Here is a 20,550-nt window from a genome sequence, read left to right on the forward strand (position 1 = left end):
AGATGGTGGTAGCTATAAATGCAAGGGGGGTGATTTCTCAACAAAATAAAGTATGAATTTGTAGCACCCTCTAGTGTGCTAGAAGTAGTTTTTTTTTTAATTAGAGTAGGTAAATTGGCTTGGCTGGCAGTCAAGCCTGTGTTTTTCTGGGTCAGGGTTTGAGTAACTCAGGGAGGGCTAGATTACTCACAGGCAGCATCTCTGAGACCTCCCCCTGCTTCTGGAACTTGCTGGAAACTTCCAGAAGAATGGATGTGGAGATTAGGTGGAGCTGTTTGGAATATTCTGAGGGTCCTGACCAATCCCCAACAGATGGGTTGGCAGGGGGGCAGACCCCCCAAATACTCAGGGTCAGTGGAGATTGGGTGGAAGCTGGAGATGGAATTTTAGGCCCCTATAGGGTAACCCCCTAATCTGAGTGGGATGACCTCAGGCCTGGGTTCTGGTGAGGAAGGGACCCTCTTTAAGACACCCAGAGATGTCCTGACCGGAGGCATGGGAGGAGAAGGACAGCAGGAGAACACTGCTGGCAAAATCTCCAGGGAGGAAGACAGCCAGGTGGGCTGGTAAATTATACAGTCGGAGAGGACTGAGAGGCATGCCTGAGAGGACTGGGAGAGAGCAGTCTGGGTTGGATGCAGAGTCAGTCTGGGAGGACTGTGGAGCAGTATCCAGGAGGGCTGGAGAAAGGGGCAGCTGCAGCCAGATGGGCTGGCAGTGCCTGAAGAGGTGGTGCTGGGACCAGTAGCCATAAGAGGAAAACAGGCGGGCACTAAGAGTTTTCTACACAAACAAGGCATCTGCGGCCCCTGCCTGTATGGGGCACTTGTTTTTTGTATCTGACTGAGCCTTTTTTCAGACCATCCAAACAGTGGCAGCTGGTCTTGGGAGTTGTAGCTCTGAAATCAAGCTGTGTGCAGGAGGCAGAGGAGAAAAAAAAAAAAAAAAAATATATATATATATATATATATATATATATATATATATATATATATATATATATATATTATATATAAACGGACACAGTATATAATTGTGTCCCTGAAGAGTTATACTGCTTTGATCAAGTGGACACCCCATAATATCCATATACCCTCAATAAAACATAAAAACAAAGCACTGGACCTGTGCTTGGCTGTGCAGGGTGGGGATCCCTTTACACTTGCAGCTCCCTAGGGGGTGCGCTACAAATGGATGGGCGAGTTTTGCTTGGATATTAATAATGAATGAAATAGCATTTTTAATTTGTTGTGCTCAGATACATGCCCAATACACCATAACAATGCAAAGATGAGAAAAAAAATGGGAAGGTGAGCTGAAATGTGTGTTAACCTGTGACATAACACAATGGGAAGGTATGAAACCAGCCTTAAGAGCAACTGCAGTATTTACAGAATAGATTCAGTAGTTATTGACACGGTGACTTGTTTTGCAGGCAGGTGGTAATTCAGCAGAGCGGCAGAGTGGATCACCCATCAATCTTAATCATTATGCCACCAAGAAAAGTATTGCTGAAAGCATGCTGGACGTGGCGCTCTTTATGGCGAATGCAGCTCAACTGAAGGCCGTTCTCGAGCAGGGGCCAAACTTCACCTACTATGTCACGCTCATCACCCTCATCAGTCTGTCCCTGGCTTTACAGGTGGTCATTGGAATCCTTCTCATTATTATCGGTAAGAGATTGGTGGGGTTACTTGGGGAGCATGGTAGTTAACCACTTCAGCTCCGGACCAATAAACACCTTAAGGACCAGAGGTCTTTTTGCAATTTCGCACTGCGCTGTTTTAACTGGTAATTGCGCGGTCATGCAATATTACACCCAAATGAAATTTGCGTCCTTTTCTTCCCACAAATAGAGCTTTCTTTTGATGGTATTTGATTGCCTCTGCGATTTTTTTTTTTTGTGATATAAATGGAAAAAGAGCGAAAATTTTGAAAAAAAAAGATATTTTCTTCTTTTTGTTATAAGAAAAATCGAATAAACTAAATTTTAGTCATACATTGAGGGCAAAATTTATTCAGCCACATGTCTTTAGTAAAAAAAATGTCAATAAGCGTATATTTTTTGGTTTGCGCAAAAGTTATAGCGTCTACAAACTAGAGTACATTTTCTGGAATTTACACAGCATTTAATTTATGACTGCCGATCTCATTTCTTGAGGTGCTAAAATGGCAGGGCAGTACAAATCCCCCCCAAATGACCCCATTTTGGAAAGTAGACACCCCAAGGAAATTGCTGATGGGTATGTTGAGCCCATTGAATATTTATTTTTTTTGTCCTAAAGGATTGAATAATGACAAAAAAAAAAAAAAACTTTGTAAAAAATTTGTCACTAAATGATATATTGCTCACACATGCCATGGTTATATGTGGAATTGCACCCCAAAATATATTCCGCTACTTCTCCCGAGTATGGGGATACCACATGTGTGGGACTTTTTGGGAGTCTAGTCGCGCACGGCACCCCGAAATCCAATCACCACCTTCAGGATTTCTAAGGGTGCAAATTTTTGATTTAACTCCTCACTACCTATCACAGTTTCGAAGGCCATAAAATGCCAAAATAGCACAAAACCCCCCAAAATGACCCCATTTTGGAAAGTAGACACCCCAAGCTATTTACTGAGAGGCATGTTGAGTCCATGGAATATTTTATATTTTGCCACAAGTTGCGGGAATATTACAAACTTTTTTTTTTTTGCACAAAGTTGTCACTAAATGATATATTGCTCACACATGCTATGGGCATATGTGAAATGACACCCCAAAATACATTCTGCTGCTTCTCCTGAGTACGGGGATACCACATGTGTGGGACTTTTTGGGAGTCTAGTCGCGCACGGCACCCCGAAAACCAATCACCACCTTCAGGATTTCTAAGGGTGCAAATTTTTGATTTAACTCCTCACTACCTATCACAGTTTCGAAGGCCATAAAATGCCAAAATAGCACAAAACCCCCCCAAATGACCCCATTTTGGAAAGTAGACACCCCAAGCTATTTACTGAGAGGCATGTTGAGTCCATGGAATATTTTATATTTTGCCAAAAGTTGCGGGAATATTACAAACTTTTTTTTTTTTTGCACAAAGTTGTCACTAAATGATATATTGCTCACACATGCTATGGGCAGAAGTCAAATTACACCCCAAAATAAATTCTGCTGCTTCTCCTGAGTACGGGGATACCACATGTGGGGGACTTTTTGGGAGCCTAGCCACGTACGGAACCCCGAAAACCAAGCACTGCCTTCCGGATTTAAATATAAAATGCTACCAAAAAACCTGTTAGCGATGGCAGGGATCAGGCCTGACTCTGCGATCGCTGCAGTTATGTGTTTAGTGTTTTGTAAGTGACAGTGATCGATCGATACTGCACTTGGGTGGGCTGGGCAGAGGGGCAAAACGCAGGTGCTAGCAGGTATCTGGGCTGATCCCGCTAACAATGCGTTTTTTTGGAACCCTAAACTGCTGGGGACGCTAGTATAGATCTGATCAGATCAGATATTGATCTGTTCAGATTCTATAGCACTACGGGAGGTGTATGCTTTGCGTGTGGGTGTTAGCGGTACTGGCACTAACCTAGCGCTGCCTGGGGCGACGCAGACCCTGACCCTAAAACCTAATTGATATCACCCGCCGGGTGATCAGGGGGTTAAACCTTTATTGGGTAATAAATGGTGGGTGCCCTGATGCTATAAAAAACAAACTAACCAGAGTCACCCGTAACACTTATACGGTGATCAGTGGTGAAAGGGTTAACTAGGGGCAATCAGGGGGTTCAAATTTTTATTAGGTAGTATATGGGGGTCCCTGGCGCTATATAAAAACCTGACGGGGAACCTAAATAACTAACTGGCTAACCAGCGTCACCAGTGACACTTATACTGTGATCGCTGGTGAAAGGGGGTGAAAGGGTTAACTAGCAGCAATCAGGGGGTTAAAACCATTATTGGGTAGTATATCGGGGTACCTAGCGCTATAAAAACCTGGCGGTGAACCTAAAAAAATAACTAGCTACCTAGCGACACATGCAGCGATCAGAAAAATGATCGCTTAGTGACACTGGCAAAAGGGGGTGAAAGGGTTAACTAGCGGCAATCAGGGGGTTAAAACCATTATTGGGTAGTATATCGGGGTACCTAGTGCTATAAAAACCTGGCGTTGAACCTAAAAAAATAACTAGCTACCTAGCGACACATGCAGCGATCAGAAAAATGATCGCTTAGTGACACTGGCAAAAGGGGGTGAAAGGGTTAACTAGCGGCAATCAGGGGGTTAAAACCATTATTGGGTAGTATATCGGGGTACCTAGCGCTATAAAAACCTGGCGGTGAACCTAAAAAAATAACTAGTTACCTAGCGACACATGCAGCGATCAGAAAAATGATCGCTTAGTGACACTGGCAAAAGGGGGTGAAAGGGTTAACTAGCGGCAATCAGGGGGTTAAAACCATTATTGGGTAGTATATCGGGGTACCTAGCGCTATAAAAACCTGGCGGTGAACCTAAAAAAATAACTAGCTACCTAGCGACTGTAGCGACACTAATGCAGCGATCAGAAAAACGATCGCTTAGTGACACTGGCAAAAGGGGGTGAAAGGGTTAACTAGCGGCAATCAGGGGGTTAAAACCATTATTGGGTAGTATATCGGGGTACCTAGCGATATAAAAACCTGGCGGTGAACCTAAAAAAATAACTAGCTACCTAGCGACACATGCAGCGATCAGAAAAATGATCGCTTAGTGACACTGGCAAAAGGGGGTGAAAGGGTTAACTCTAGGGGCAATCAGGGGGTTAAATCTTTATTGGGGGGTGATAGGGGGCTACCCTGGACCTAACACTAACTGTCCTGACAGTTTTTACTGTCACAACTGACACTGAATGCATTGATCAGTAAAGAAATGATCAATGCAATCAGTGACACTGTGACTGGGGGGGGAGGGGGGGCGGGGGGGAGGCGATCGGGGGGGGGGATCGGGGGGGGGGTTTGTGTGCCTGTGTGTACCTACATGTCAGTGTAGTGTTGGTGCACACTTACTATTAGTCTTCTCCTCGTAGTCCGGTCAAAAAGACCGCCCCGAGGAGAATGACATCACTTCCTCCTTCCTGTGTAAACAATACACAGTGGGAGGAAGCTTCTCATTGGCCAGGAGCGATCCAGAGGGGGTGGCCGAAAACCAACGGCCATCCCCTCATCACGGAGCGCTCCTGGACCGAACCGGACTGTCGTATCCAGCGGGAGGGGGTCCGATCGGACCCCCCACCCGCTGGAAGGCAGGCACGTACATCTACGTGATTGTGCCTGCCTGTGCCATTGTGTTGACGTACATTGGCAATACGGCGGTCCTGAAGTGGTTAAAGACCAACTTTTAGGATAGCACAGGGGAGGGTCAGAGCCTCTTCCTGGTTTTTATTGCCGAGTTATCAGGGAGTCAGCTGTACAGGAAGTGATGGAAACTCTATCCAGTAGGGACAAAGACAACAAAAACTTCTCTAGTACAGTGGGTAAAGGATATAGTGCATCCTGAAAGTATTTACAGCGCTTCACTTTTTCCACATTTTGATATGTTCATTATATTCCTCATAATTCTACAAACAATACCCTATAATGACAACGTGAAAAAAGTTTGTTTAAAATCTTTGCAAATTGATGTAGCGCCCTGATTTTTAGGCTTGGTTGCTCCTAAATTTACCTGCCAGGTGTATTTGCCTTGGCCAGTTGTGAGGGATCAATTGATTTCACCCTAAGTCTGTAATTGCTGCACTTCTCTCTTCTGTTGCTAGATGGCCGGGTACTTGGTGACATTGGATAAGACAAGGGCATTGCAGGGACAGGTTAGGAATGGATAAGGTCTCTCAGCCAATGGGCAGGAATTTTCTTGGGTCCCTTGGCCTGCTGGGAGAGCCTATTTATTTGGGTGAGGTCAGGTGATCGGGGGTTCTGTGCCACCTGGATGGCTGTCTGGGTGGACATATGTTGTACTGCCCGGGCTGCTAGGCCAGAGTTTGGGCCTATCCCGGGCACATCTGGCTGCTAGGCTGTCTGAGGGTCTATCCAGAAGCAAGAGACCAGCATAGGGTTGGGATTGCAGTTTGCAGTCCAACCAGAAGTGACGGTTCTGCCAGCTAGATTACCTGTCGTGGTCAGAGGTAGAGGGGAAGCTGTCATCACTAAGGGATCATCCACTTTGTTACCAGGGACCACAGTGAGTAGCTGAAGCAAGTACCGGAGCAGTATTCTCACCAACCGGGAATGTTGAAGAATTAGGAATTTATGCAGGTGCCAAGCCAGGGACCGAGCAGGCCAGTGGGGTGAAGCTTGAGAAGTATCTGGAGTGCCAAGCTAGGAACCCGGCAGAGAAGTGGGGTGACACTTGAGAAAGATACTAAAATGAAGATTGAAGAACTTATGGGATTCAGTGGCAGTGAATCAGCAAGTCTACAGAGAGAGAGACTGGGAGCTCAGTGGGTTGAAAACCTGCAAGAAGTGATTGTAGAAAAATTTGTTATAACTTGTGTTAGGAACTGTTCTCTAGCCGCGTACACACGGTCGGAGAATCCGTCGGAACGCGTCTTATCGGACCGTGTCGCCAGATAATCCGACTGTGTGTGGTATGCATCGGACTGATTCCGTCCGAATCTCCGTCCGACCCAATTTTCCAACATGTTGGAAATATTTCCCGACCAACTGGGTCGGTCGGACGTAATCCGATCATGTGTAGAGAATTTTGATCGGACCAAGTGCCACGCATGCTCAGATCAAATTCCTACATCAAAGCTATTGGCTACTAGCCTGAATCTAGTCCCATCGTAACGAAATTACGTCATCACGTTCTGAAAGAACGGATTTTTCGACAACTTAGTCCGACCGTGTGTATGCAACAGTTTCGGACACAATCCGTCAGACTAAATATGATGGACAAAATCCGACGGATTTGGTTGGCAGAATCTCTGACCGTGTGTACAGGGGCTAAGACTGTTGTCATAGAAGATAGCATTCCTACACATGCAGATGTGGTGTCTTGCTGTATGCCTTTCCCTGCATCGCTGTCTACCTGTAGAAGTCTCGGAGTCTGCCAATTAACATTACAACTACCTATGGGTGTCCTGGCCCTAAACCCTCTCTTTCACAGTTCTGTTCAAGAGAAACAACATCTCTTTGCATTCAAGAAGTGTCTGGCACCCATGAACCTATCTTGCATTACACCTTCTATGCCTTGTAACCCATTCTACACAGAAGGATGTCAGCAGCTCTTGGTTCTGGGGATTCTCATAAGACTAAAGGTGGCCTGGGATCTTGCTACATTTATAAAAATAAACATGTACATAAGTATTGAAAGCCTTCGCTCAATACTTTGTTGAAACACCTTTTGGCACCAATTCCAGCCTCAAGTCTTTTTGAGTATGGTGCTAAAAGTTTGGCACACCTATTTTTGGGCAGTTTCTCCCATTCTTCTTCACAGGACCTGTCAAGCTCCATCCGGTTGGATGGGGAGCATCGGTGCACAGCCATTTTCAGATCTCTCCAGAGATGCTCAATCAGGTTCAGGTCTAGGCTCTGGCTGGGCCACTCAAGGACATTCACAGAGTTGTCCCGTAGCCACTCCTTTGTTATCTTGGCTGTGTGCTTAGGGTCATTGTTCTGTTGGAAGATGAACATTTTCCCTAGTCTGAGGTTCAGAGTGCTCTGGAGCACTTTTTCATCAAGGATGCCTCTGTACACTGCATTCATCTTTCCCCCGATCCTGACTAAGCACCAAGTTCCTGCCGCTGAAAAACGAAAAAAGGTTCTCCTCTCGCCACATAGAAACACTGGAGCTCTGTCAGAGTGATCATCGGGTTCTTGATCACTTCCCAGACTAAGGCCCTTTTCCCCTGATTGCTCAGTTTGTCCAGAAGAACCGCTTTAGGAAGAGTCCTGGTGGTTCCAAACTTTTTCCATTTAGGAATTATGGAGGCTCCTGTGATTTTAAATGCTGCAGAAATGTTTCTGTACCCTTCGCCAGATCTGTGCCTACAATTCTGTCTTGTCTCGGAGGTCTGTAGACACAGTTCCTTGGACTTCATGGCTTGGGTTGTGCTCTGACATGTACTGTTAACTGTGGGACCTTATATAGACAGGTGTGTGCCTTTCCAAATCATGTCCAATCAACTGAATTTACCACAGGTGGACTCCAATCAAGTTGGAGAAATATTTCAAGGATGATCAGTGGAAACAGGATGGACCTGAGCTCAATTTTGAGTGTCATGGCAAAGGCTGTGAATACTTATGTACATATGACTTTTTTTTTTTCGTTTTTTATTTTTAATAAATTTACAAGGATTTCAAACAAACTTCTTTCACGTTGTCATTATGGGATATTGTTTGTAGAATTTTGAGGAAAATAATGAATTTAACCCATTTTGGAATAAGACTGTATGATAACAAAATGTAGAAAAAAGTGAATTTCTGTGAATACTTTCCGGATGCTGTAAGATTTTCATTGCTATGTTGCTTTCCTGTGCCGGTAACCCCCCAATTCCTCATTTCTTACCTTGTGTCACAGGACTGTCGCAGGGACAGGAAAACAGGCGCTTTTTTTTTCAGTGAAGTTACAGGCAACAACAAAGAAATTGACTTTTGTTAAGCTCTCCTTAATCTATCCAAAATTTAAATGGAGAAAGTTTGGACTTTAAGTTATTCTATTTATTAGCTAATATAAAGTTTAAAGTGGTTGTAAAAGCCACAGTCGGGTCAGTGCACTTATCTCATCCATGGTGGGCAATCATGGGTGGCTTCCCTAGCCCTCCTCTGCGGGCATCACAAGCAGCTTCTCCTTCCACTTCTCGGTGGCTTCCATCTCCTCCCTCCTCCTCAGCAATCCAATCAGATGGCTTCTCCTTTCAGCCAATCAGGAAACGGGTCTCAGACGGAGAGGTGATCCAGTGTGAGAATAGTGAATATTCATTTGATATTCTAACACACCTGGGTGGACTCCGAGCACAATGTCCTGCGCCTGGAGTATTCCCTATTTTAGAGCCTCTGGCTCTAATTGGTGCTTCAAAAAAAAAAACACCCTTGCCACTGTAATTCATGTGCCCAGGCGTCCTGAAAGGTGCCGGACCCATGGATAGGGGGTGGCAGTCAATAGGGGGGGGCGGCACCCGTGCGTCCTTAATGGATGGGCCTTCCCCTGGTTGTAAACCCTTACATATGCCCAGTAAGTAACTGTCCACCTACGTAAGTGTACCTGTCTATCTGCAGTCTTTTTTTTTTTCTACATCTTTTATCTACATCTGTTCAAAGTGCTGAATTTTAAAGCTTGTCTGAGAGTTCAGAAAAAAGGGGCGGAGAGCTGAAATTACACACTGCAGAGCTCATTGAAGATTTCTGAGAGCTGATTGGAGGGGAGAGACACACGCCCTTCACACAGCTCACAGGAACCAAGCTGAGGCTGTTATACTGCTGAAGGTCCCTCCTCTGCCACCACTTTTCTCTTGGTGTCAGGAAAAATTGTCAGAAGTGACTCATGATAATAGCAGGGGAACGAAGCAGCAGACAGAAATGACAATAAGTGCTCTGAATTGAGAAAAGTATACACATAATAGAGGGTTCATGTCTGAGATTTACAACCACTTTAACTTCACCCTTCCGTTCAGTCTTGCACAATTGTACAGGTTCCTTTCCTGTACTGAAATAGCTTACACTGATTTCACTGCACACTATGAGCTTCTTACAATGTGCTTTGGAAGCTGCAGCAAATCCCATAGAGCCCACCTCTGGCTGGAGGACATCCATCATCATCTAGTACTTTTCTCCACAGCCTGTCTCATTTCATTCACTGAATTTCAGTTTCAATCATGGAGGCTCGGCATCACACATGGGTGTTGTCTTGAGCAGTCTGCATGCAAATACTGCCTGTCTAAGAACAGCAACTCCTGCAGACTGACATCCACTCATCAAGGTATGTTGATATTTGCATAACCCCTCCCAAGATCCAGCCCACTGCTAGCATTATGATCAGTGGCGGCTGGTGCTCTATTTTTTCTTTTTTGTGGGGGGGGGGGGGCAAACAAACTGACCCTCCCCCCGTTTATTCAGTCAGTCAAACCCCCACCCTGATATCTCAGACAGTCAAACCCCACACCCCCGATTGGTTTGTTGATCGGTAAACATACCCCCATCTCTTGCTTGTCCTCCCATTAGCCCCGCACTTACCCCATCCAGGTCGCGGGCAGCTTCGGCAGCTTCCCCCTGTCTCCTCCTCAGCGCCCCCCTGCTCCCGGATAGTATAGTCGCTGCTCCTCTTGGCCAATCAAGTCTTAAGACCCACTTTCTGATTGGCTGGGAGGAGAAGCAGAAAGACAATAGCAAATATTAATTTGCTATTGTCACACAACTGGTGGGCTCAGGGCGCAGTGCTCTGCACCCTGAGCTTACCCTTTTTTGGAAGCCAATTAGAGCCTCAGGCTCTAATCACGTGCTTAACCAGTTGCCAACTGCCGCGCGCTGATATACGTCGGCATACTGGCAGCGGTAAGCAAATGAGCTTACCTGTGGGTCCCCTTTAAGAGCCGGGGATAGCAGGTGTGCGCCCACCACGTACCACATGACCTTGCGTCCAGCGGACTCTATGTCCGCCGGTCTCCCGGCGATTGCATCATGGAGCCTTAGAATGGGGAAGTGCCTATGTAAACAAGGCACTTCCCCGTTCCGGCTTGTGTCATGACAGAGATCGCTGCTCTCTGTCATCGAGAGCAGTGATAGCTGTCATGTGACTAGTAGCCCATCCCCCCACAGTTAGAATCACTCCCTAGGACACACTTAACCCCTTCATCACCCCCTAGTGGTTAAACCCTTCACTGCCAGTGTCATTTACACAGTAATCAATGCATTTTTATGGCATTGATCGCTGTATAAATGACAATGGTCCCAAAATAGTGTCAAAAATGTCCGCTGTGTCCGCCATAATGTTGCAGTCCCAATAAAAATTGCAGATTGCTGCGATTACTAATAAAAAAGATTAATAATAAAAATACCATAAAACTATCCCCTATTTTGTAGACGCTATAACTTTTGCGCAAACCAATCAATATACGTTTATTGTGATTTTTTATTTTTTTTTCATATTTTTGGGGGATATTTATTATAGCAAAATTGTTGCTCTTTTTTTTTGTTTATAGCACACAAAATAAAAACCGCAAAAGGTGCTCAAATACCACCAAAATAAATCTCTCTTTGTGGGGAAAAAAGGACGTCAATTTTGTTTGGGTCCAATGTCGCACGCCAGCGCAATTGTCAGTTAAAGCGACGCAGTGCCAAATCGCAAAGAGTGCTCTGGTCAGGAAGGGGGTAAAATCTTCTGGGGCTGAAGCGGTTAAGAATTAAAAAAAAAAAAAACCCTGTTGAAATCCATGCAACCAGTTCCCTGCATGTAGATTAGGGGCTGGGCGCATGGACTGAGGGGGCAGCACCCCTGCACCCCATATGGACGGGCCACCCCTGATTAGGATTGAGGGCTATTGAAAGGAAAATCTAGGCCGGTTACCCCTCTCACCAGCTCTGATCTGCCTGCATTGCCTAGAGAAGCACAGATGCCAAAAAAAAAAAAGGTTTGATGTGGAACTGGGCTGTAAGTGGTAAGCACACTTGACATGCAGCATTGGGTTCCTGGGCCTTCTTGCCACAAGAGACACTCAATGTATGGAATTTTTATGTTCTCTCTGTGTGTGAGTTTCCTCCAGGTACTGGGTACAGTGTCATCCTGTCAAAATTTGCTTTATTGTTGTGAGAACATTAAATTGTTAGCTCCTTTGGTGACAAGGGTTGACATAAGTGATTCAGTATTCTCTGCAAAGCAATATACTTGTAGAATAAACATTGCCTTAAAGCAGAACATCCGGTCAAGTGGATATATTCATAGCAGTATTACACCTGCCTGAAACCCAGAGACATTATTAAGATTGAAATATGGCTTCCCAGCAGGGTTGCTGGCTACAGTTGTCTATGCTATGCCACATACAGATGGGAGAGGAGAGAGGGCTTGATCTGCACCTCTTCCTCCCGGCCCTACCCCTCTGGATCTGCCCACACTCCTTAGAAAAGGAAAGTGCGGGCTGGAAATTTTAAGTTCAGCCTCAGATACATATGAATGAGAGGTGCTGACTGCCAAGGGGTGAGTGAGCTCACCATCCATCCCTGTCTGTGACTGAAGTCTCCCCCCTTCTCTCTCCTGCCTCTGAGTGAATACACTAAGGTAAATCAGGGTTTTAAGAGCACCCCTTACTTTTATCTCATTGTTTCTTATTGCTGCTTAAAAACCTCAAGGGGAACCCATTGAATATTTTCAGAGCACCCCTTACATCAGAGTTCCCCTTTACACCAGAGGCCACAGTGTCCCCCCTTCAATCAGAGTGCTCTCTGGACATCAGAGTTCTCAGTGTTCCCCCTTAAATCAGGGTTCCCAGAGGATCCCTTCTGTCAGAGTCCCCAGAGTTCTCCCTTACAGTGTAACATAACTTTGCGAGTTCAGATGTAAAAGGGGAACTCTGTGGGCTCTGATGTAAAGGGAGACTCTTGTTATTAACTTCATATGATTAGAAATGCCATTTAATAGCAAAATATATGTATAGTTTATACAAAAAAAAAAAATTGGTGTGCGCCGCTAAAGTGTTCGGGTTTGACTTGAAGAAAAGGTGGCAACCCTAGTGCTCCTGCATTGTTCTCCTCTCACACAGGCTTTTGATACCAACTACAAGTGGCTATTTCAACACACAACGGGGGTTATTTACTAAAGGCAAATCCGTTTTTGCACAACAAGTGCGCTTGAAAGTGCAGTCGCTTTAGATCTGAGGGAAACATGCAAAGAAAATAAAAAACAGCATTTTAGCTTGCACATGATTGGATGATAAAATCATCAGAGCTTCCCCTCATTTCTGATCAACCCTTAGGCCGCGTACACACGGGCGGATTGTCTGTCCAACTTAGTCCGCTGAACCGTGTTTCAGCGGACAATCCGTTCGTGTGTGGGCTTCAGCTGACTTTTTCAGCGGACTGTCTGACGAACAAAGTCTTACGGAATTTCCGTAATTTTGTCCGTTCAAACTTGGTTTTGTCCGTCCAAACTTGGTTTCAGCGGACAGTCCGCTCGTGTGTAGGCAAGTTGGACGGACTAAGTATGGCGCATGCTCAGAAAGGATTTACACGGCCGAAGGTTGCATTGCAGTGTATAGGACGTAGTTTTTCTAGTCCCGTCGTACGTGCTGTATACGTCATCGCGCACGCTTTCAGAGGACTGTCTGCTCATCGTGTGTGGTCAAGTCCGTTCATTCAAATTTTGAACGGACTGTCTGTCGGATTGTCTGACGAACTTAGTTGGGCAGACAATCCGCCCGTGTGTACGCGGCCTTAAATTTAAAGCAACTGCACTTACAAATGCATTTGCAGTGCACTTTCAAGTGGATTTGCCTTTTTCTAAATAACCCCCAATATGTAGGCATGGTTCACTGTTATTATAAGGAAACTCAGCTGAGAAATACAATGTAGCTATCACTGGTAAGCAGGTAGACATAAAGTGGCTCAAAGTGGACAAAGAAGCTGCAGGAGATTAGCAACACTGAGATGTAATGCAGGATAAAAAAGTGAAATAAAAGTGTTTTGTTGAGAAAAAAATGGCCTCATGTACACTGCTGCTGGTAAACGGACGTTTAGGGGCAGTTGGGCGTTTTTTTTTTCAGCTGCCCCTAAACTCTCCTCTGTTATCTTATCTGTCCATGTACACAGGGTCGTTTATAGTCGTTTCTAGGCCGTTGAGATTAGAAGCATTTTTGGAAAGCAAAGAAAATGCGTTCAGGACGGATGTTCAGAGGCATTTGAAACGCCAAATGCCTGTAACAGCCTGTAAACCTGGTATTAGCCACGTTTCATTTACAGGCCTTTTTAATGGTGATACATTTTTGACTGTTAAAAAAAAAAAAAACGCTTGAAAACGTGTGTAAGCGCGGTATGAATGCGATAAAACAGAGGTTTTTAAACGTTGGTTACTATCTGTCAAGTTAATCATGTACATTGAGCCTAATTGTTTATGATACACTTAATGTCATTCAATTAAGATTTAGATGTAGTCTTACAAGCTTTATTTGCCTATTTCCATTGTGTCTGTTCCTCTCTCCAGCTCGGAAGAACCTGAATGATATTTCCAAGCATCTGGGTCTGGATATGCTGAATAATGTCGCGACCGCACTTGTGTTTATCACCGTTCTCTTCAACATTTTTATCACAGCATTCGGGGTGCAAAAGACGGGCTTGTACCCCTCCAGGGGGCCGCGTGAGGTGCAATGAGGGACCACACAGGTATGCAGCAAGGAAGTAATGTCACAGAGGCAGCTGTTTATGTCACCAGCTAAGGGAGGGCCCCAGTACTCACCTTGCATAACACAGGTTAGGTCTTGTGCTGTCAGTTGTTGGCATTTTGGGCCAGGGTCTGTATACCCTTCAGTTTTAGTAACCCCCTGCAGCTTTAAAGCTGATCTCTATCCGTCCCTTACCCTTTCACACTTGTGCAACTTGTCCTGTGACTTGGAACTGCAAAGTCGCATGGCAAGTCGTACCCCATGATTTCCAGTGAGGACAGTTCATATCAATGCCACTTCAAAGTAGTCCCTGCACTACTTTTGTTTGACTTTGATGCGACTTGAGGTCCATAGACCTCAAGATTACACAGGCATTGCTTCAAGTTGCAGCAAATTTGTAATGATTTCAGTTTGTACAAGTTTGAAAGGAGCCTCAAAGTCATTGTACATTCTATCTTTTTTTAATAACAAACAGGTTTATCCTTACCTGCTCTGTGCAATGGAATAGCACTGAGCAGCCCAGTTCCTCCTCTTCTTGGGTTCCCAGCCAGCACTTTTGGCTCCTCCTCTTCTCGGTGTGCTACCATAGAAAGCCACTCCCAATTGTGGCACACCTGGGGGCTCTATCCTGAGCCGTGCTGCCTGAATCCGTAGACACAGACAGCGTGGCTTGGCCTTGCCCCCTCTGCCTCAGCAAAAGCTTGTGAGCGTGAGGAGAGTATGGGGGGGGGGGGGGGGGGAGGAGTTGTGGGGACATACTGCTACCTAAACATGTTTTACCTTAATGCATTAGGGTACAATATGTTTAGACTTTAGAACTACTTTAAATCTTGACAGTAGTGCAGACTTCTCCCCTTAACCAAAATTGCTTACTCTGTTTTCATTGTACACTGTTAGCTTCTCACAATGTGCATTAGAAGCCACAGCAAGGCAGATAGAGACCCCCTAGCTCTTTCCATCCTAGCCTGACTGTCCCTGACTCATCCCCTTCATTGATTGGCTTTCAGTTCTTTCAGGGAGGCTCAGTATCACATGTGGGCATTACATTTTAGTCCACGGTGGTGCAAAACCTCAAAAATCCATAAGTGAACAAAAAAAAAAAAAAGTGCATCTGAAACACACACTAAGGGATTGTAAGGGTACATTTATTTATATATATTTTTTTAAATAACAAACATGTTATACTTACCTCCACTGTGCAGCTCGTTTTGCACAGAGTGACCCCGGTCCCCAAACATCCTCTTCTGGGGTCCCCGTTGGCTCTCGTGGCTCCTCCCCACATCAGATAACCCCCAAGGAGAAGCGATGTCCCGAGGGGGATACCTTTGCAGGCACCCTCGGGTCCAGCATTCAGCATCCATAGGCGCTGAATGTATGACTCGCCCCCACCCCTGATGCACGCGTCATTGGGTTTGATTGACAGCAGCGGGAGCCAATGGCTGCTCTGCTATCAATCTATGCAATCAAAAGCCGAGAGAGACAGCGTGTCCCCGCCGGGGTCAAGTTCCAGGGTAAGTAAAACGGGGGGCTGGGGGGTCAGTCACTGCCAGGTGTTTTCCACCTTAATGCATAGGATGCATTAAGGTGAAAAAACATGAAGGTTTACGAACCCCTTTAAGGGTGTGCTTTAGTCCACCCCCTGAAGGTGTAGGACCTCTACCCTGACCACCCAGGGCGCAAGGCTCCTGACAGGGATATAGGTTTACATGGTCTGCCTAGCCGTTGTTCTAAGACAGCCGAAGCCATCCATTGAGTACTAGGTCGGGGGAGCTCTCCGAATATTGACCCCCCCCCCCCCCCCCCCCCCGAGGCAGGGGAGGAAGGAACCTGATGGCCACACATCCTCCACCTAGACGTCAGGGTAAGCCCGAGGACTCACACCCTTCATCCGTGACAAAACACACACAAAAGTGAGAGGTGACAAACAGTTGTAGAAAAATAAATAAAAAATAAAAAAGTGGCCCTGGGTGCACTGGCTAGGCCCTGAGGCCTACTTCATGAAAATACAGCCTGCCCAGGAACTTCCACTCCTCTAGATTGACATCCACCCATCAAGACATTTTATTATTTTTATAGGGCTAGGTTCACATATGTGTGGGTCAGGAATGAAAGTATGATAATGCGTGATCCAGAACCACAGGCAATCTGCACTGCTCTTTTGCCTTTGCACAGAGGTACCATTAAGAAAGTATCTCTTAATGGCACCTCACACATTTTGCGTGCGCAAAACTGCATGATGCAGCAGCATAATGTTCTGTGCAGCCGTGTTTTAAAAAAGGGGTTGGACTTTTTCCTCCACGTTTCTGCATGTACAGAAGCCCATTCAAATGAATGGATTGCTGCAGCCATGCAAACGTGCCAGCACAGACCCACACAGAACCTAGACCAGCTCCTCCCAAAAGCCAGCCCTCTGTTTGTATCAGGGCTGGGGGCTCTTGCGAGCAGTACTGAGGCAGGGCGTTGTGATCCAAGAAACAATGAACAGCATCCTGGCAGCTCCTCCCACTAGCCATGATCTGCATGCATTGCCTAGAGAAACACAGAGATGTTATCACTGGATCTAAAAAGGTATATAATGAAAATGGAAAAGTTTTATGAAAAATGTCATTAGCATTTTGGAGGTAGGGGGTAGGGTGGAGCCAGGGAAGGCCAAAAATAAGCATATTAACCACTACAGATCCGCGCTATTGCCAAATGACGGCATCAGCGCGGACCTACATTTCCGGGACGACGTCTATTGACGTCGTCCCGGATACGAGCGGCCTGCGCGCCCCCTGAGGGGCGCGCGCGGCGCGCTCTGTGATTGGCGAGTCCGTGAGACTCGCCTGATCACCGATCCGTGCAAGGGGTCGATCCCGACCCCTTATCACGTGATCAGCTGTCAGCCAATGACAGCTGATCATGTGATAGAACGGAGCCGGTAATCGGCTATTATTCCTCCTCGCGCTGACAGCGCGAGGAGAGAAAAAAAAAGCCGATCACCGGCGGCCGTGATCGGGACATCAGTCCCGATCACGGCCAGCAATACAGCTGACCACCTGCCCCCTGCCAGTGCCCACTGCCGTGCCATCCTGAATAAAAGTAAGTGCCCCCCATCAGTGCCCATAGTGCCCACAGTGCCACCTACAGTGCCACCCACAATGCCACCCACAGTGCCATCCAGCAGTGCCACCAACAGTGCCACCCACAGTGCCCACAATCTGCCTCAAAGGTGCTGCAACCCAGTGCCGCCCATCAGTGCCCAGCAGTGCCGCCCATCAGTGCCCAGCAGTGCCACCTATCAGAGCCACCTATCAGTGCCACCTATCAGTGCCCATCAGTCCCATCTATCAGTGGTACCTATCAGTGCCCATCCGTGCCACCCATCCGTGCCACTTATCCGTGCCACCCATCCGTGCCACTTATCCGTGCCACTCATCCATGCCATCTTATCTGTGCCCATCTTTGCCCATCAGTGCCGCCTTATCTGTGCCCATCGGTGCCGCCTTATCTGTGCCTATTAGTGCCGCCTTAACTATGCCTATCAGTGCCCACCAGTGCAGCCCATCAGTGCCCACCAATGCAGCCCATCAGTGCCCACCAATGCAGCCCATCAGTGCCCACCAATGCAGCCATCAGTGCCGCCTAATCAGCGCACTTCAATGAAGGAGAAAAATGACCCGTTTGCAAAATTTTATAACAAACTATTAAAACATGATTTTTTTTTTTTGCATCTTTTTTTGTTTGTTTAGCAAAAAATAAAACTCCGAGCTGTAACTAAATACCACCAAAAGAAAGCTCTATTTGTGGGAAAAAAATGATAAAAATTTCATTTGGGTACAGTGTTGTATGCCCGCGCAATTGTCATTCAAAGTGCATCAGCGCTGAAAGCTGAAAATTGGTCTGGGACTGAGGGGGGTTTAAGTGCCCAGTAAGCAAGTGGTTAAAGAGGAAGTAAACCCTGATGGGTGTTAATTCCTCTTTGTTTCCCTGCAAAGTTAAAGCATAATGGGCTACTATGCATCGCATAATAGCCCATTATGTGACACTTACCTGCAGGAGAAGCCCGCAATGTCCCCGTCTTCCTCGCTAATAGCGAGCGTCCATTCTTCACCCCTCTTCCTTCTGGGGCCATGAACTCCGGCTCTGTGACTGGCCAGAGTTCCGTGACGTCACTCCTGCGCATGCACACGGGAGCCACCTTTAACACCATGACCCGAGCTAGAAACGGCACAGCATGCCCTTTCTAACTCCGGCGCATGTGCAGGAGAAATCACCGTACAGCGATTTGCAAATATCTCCTAGACTGTGCAGGTCTGGGAGATATTTCAAGCACCTGCAGCAGGGGTCTTCAAACTATAGCCCTCCAGTTGTTCAGGAACTACAATTCCCATCATGCCTAGTCACGTCTGTGAATGTCAGAGTTTTACAATGCCTCATGGGATGTGTAGTTCCGCAAAAGTGGGACGGCTGTAGTTTGAGGATACGTGACCTACAGGTAAGCCTTAATCGAGGCTTACCTGTAGGTTAAAGTGGTTGTAAAGGGTTTAAACTTGGCAATTATAAACTTCCTGAATAGTTCGTGTATTTAAAGCCGTAACCTTTTTTGTTTACTTTTGAATAGAGTGGGGCAGTGTTGGAAACCCCTCTCAGGATTATTTATGTTCTGCTCACAAATGCTTAAGACTTCATTTACATATGTGGCTGATTTACCACCCCCTCTGAAGAGTAATCTGTGTTGGGATATCTTCCTCCTGTATGTCTGTTTTTAACCATTGAGAGCCCGGAGCACCACACCACAATCACCTGCATCGTCTGCTGAGTGGGTCACATTTGGTAGCCGTTCCATCTGCTAAATGTGAAAAGTATTATACTTTTTGCCACATTGCTAGTGTAGCGATGTATACTATCATGGCTGCTGGCCTGATTAACTTGCGGTTCTGCAGTTAAGGTGCGGTTAACTGTGGACCAACTGCCTTTCTACCGCCCTTGTAAATGAGACCAAACTGAGGATTTCTTTTAACTTTATAGACGCCTTCTCTCTTTTCCTGTTGTATAATCCCGGAGGGGGAATTTTGCCTACAAAACATTCAGTAGCAACAAGAAAATAAACAAACAAAAAAAAAAAAACCTCAGGATTTTACTGTTCGCTACTTCCTACAAAGCAAAACCAAAAAAATTCTAGCTTTAGATACAATTTAAAGTGTTACTAAACTCACAACAGTAAAATTAGTCTGTATATTTAGTAAAGCATGCTTGTTATACTCACCATGGAAACTAAGGGGTTAATTCTGCGCAATATCTAAAAAAGGCTTGTTTGATCCTGTCTCCGCTGATCATCCCCTTCTTCCACTGTCCCCAATCCATCTCCTGATAGTACAGAGCCTTGGGGGCACTCTACATATGCTCAGTTTGATGTGTATTGCTAGAGTTTTTTTTTCGGGGGGGGGGGGGGGGGTGTATGTGAGCAGCACAGGGCCAATCAGCATTGTCCAGACAGAGGGTCAGGGGTCCTGCAGCCTCATAGGACAGTCAGAGAAGAATGAAAACTCTTCCTGCAATCTTTAACCAGTGCTTGTCCGGATCCTGATAGAAATCACAAGACTGCTGTGTACTGCTGATGAGAAAAGGTATTTAGCAGTTTATATTTACAAAAATAATTGCATTTCCATGTTCTGTGTACTGTGGGAGACCAGATATAATGATTGCAGGGCCATGGGTTTAGTAACACTTTAAGTACAAAATGCCGAAGTGCACAGCTATACACAGTAACTGTATCTTCTCTCTGTTTTTAGATTTACTATCCGATGTTCCTTTCCTTTCTCCTGTCGCTGATCTTCTAACAATCTTCAACCACAAATGTTCACAATTCCTGTTATTTGTATGATAAATAATAAAGACTTAACATAAGTGTGCAGTTTCTTCTTAACTGTGATTTTATAGCATTTTTTGCAATCCAGGTAGCTATTAAAAAAAAAAAAAAAAAAAAATTGTATTCCTACAATGAACCCAAAACATATTTTATTTCAGCCAATACTGGTTTCATACTAAAATTGTCGCCCAGCAGATGAAAAGTTGAAATCAGGCTTGCAGTTGGAATGAATGCTCTGTAAGCTTAAGTACGGAGGGGGGGGGGGGTGACTTGGTTAACCTGATAGGATGAAGAGCTCATGGAAGATGACACCAGCAGGCCAATGAGCAGGCAGGAGACAGGGCAGTGGCAGAAAGATTACACAC

At 45.7% G+C, this 20,550-nt stretch overlaps 1 protein-coding gene across 1 annotated transcript in view; it reads left to right on the plus strand.

Annotated features, from left to right (window-relative positions):
* The window catches only part of NINJ2 (ninjurin 2), a 55,278-nt gene extending 35,055 nt beyond the window's left edge, over nucleotides 1–20,223 (plus strand). Inside the window, exons 2-4 of the mRNA XM_077468946.1 lie at nucleotides 1,436–1,673; nucleotides 14,157–14,335; nucleotides 20,109–20,223. Of these exons, the coding sequence (XP_077325072.1) occupies nucleotides 1,436–1,673; nucleotides 14,157–14,323 (405 nt within the window). The 3' untranslated portion in view covers nucleotides 14,324–14,335; nucleotides 20,109–20,223. The remainder of the gene's footprint in view (nucleotides 1–1,435; nucleotides 1,674–14,156; nucleotides 14,336–20,108) is intronic.
* Nucleotides 20,224–20,550: the final 327 nt, after the last annotated feature.

This window comes from Lithobates pipiens, unplaced genomic scaffold (genome assembly GCF_037356315.1).
Source record: "Lithobates pipiens isolate NorthernLeopardFrog02 unplaced genomic scaffold, aLitPip1_a1.2 Scaffold_8, whole genome shotgun sequence".
Lineage (NCBI taxonomy): Eukaryota > Metazoa > Chordata > Amphibia > Anura > Ranidae > Lithobates > Lithobates pipiens.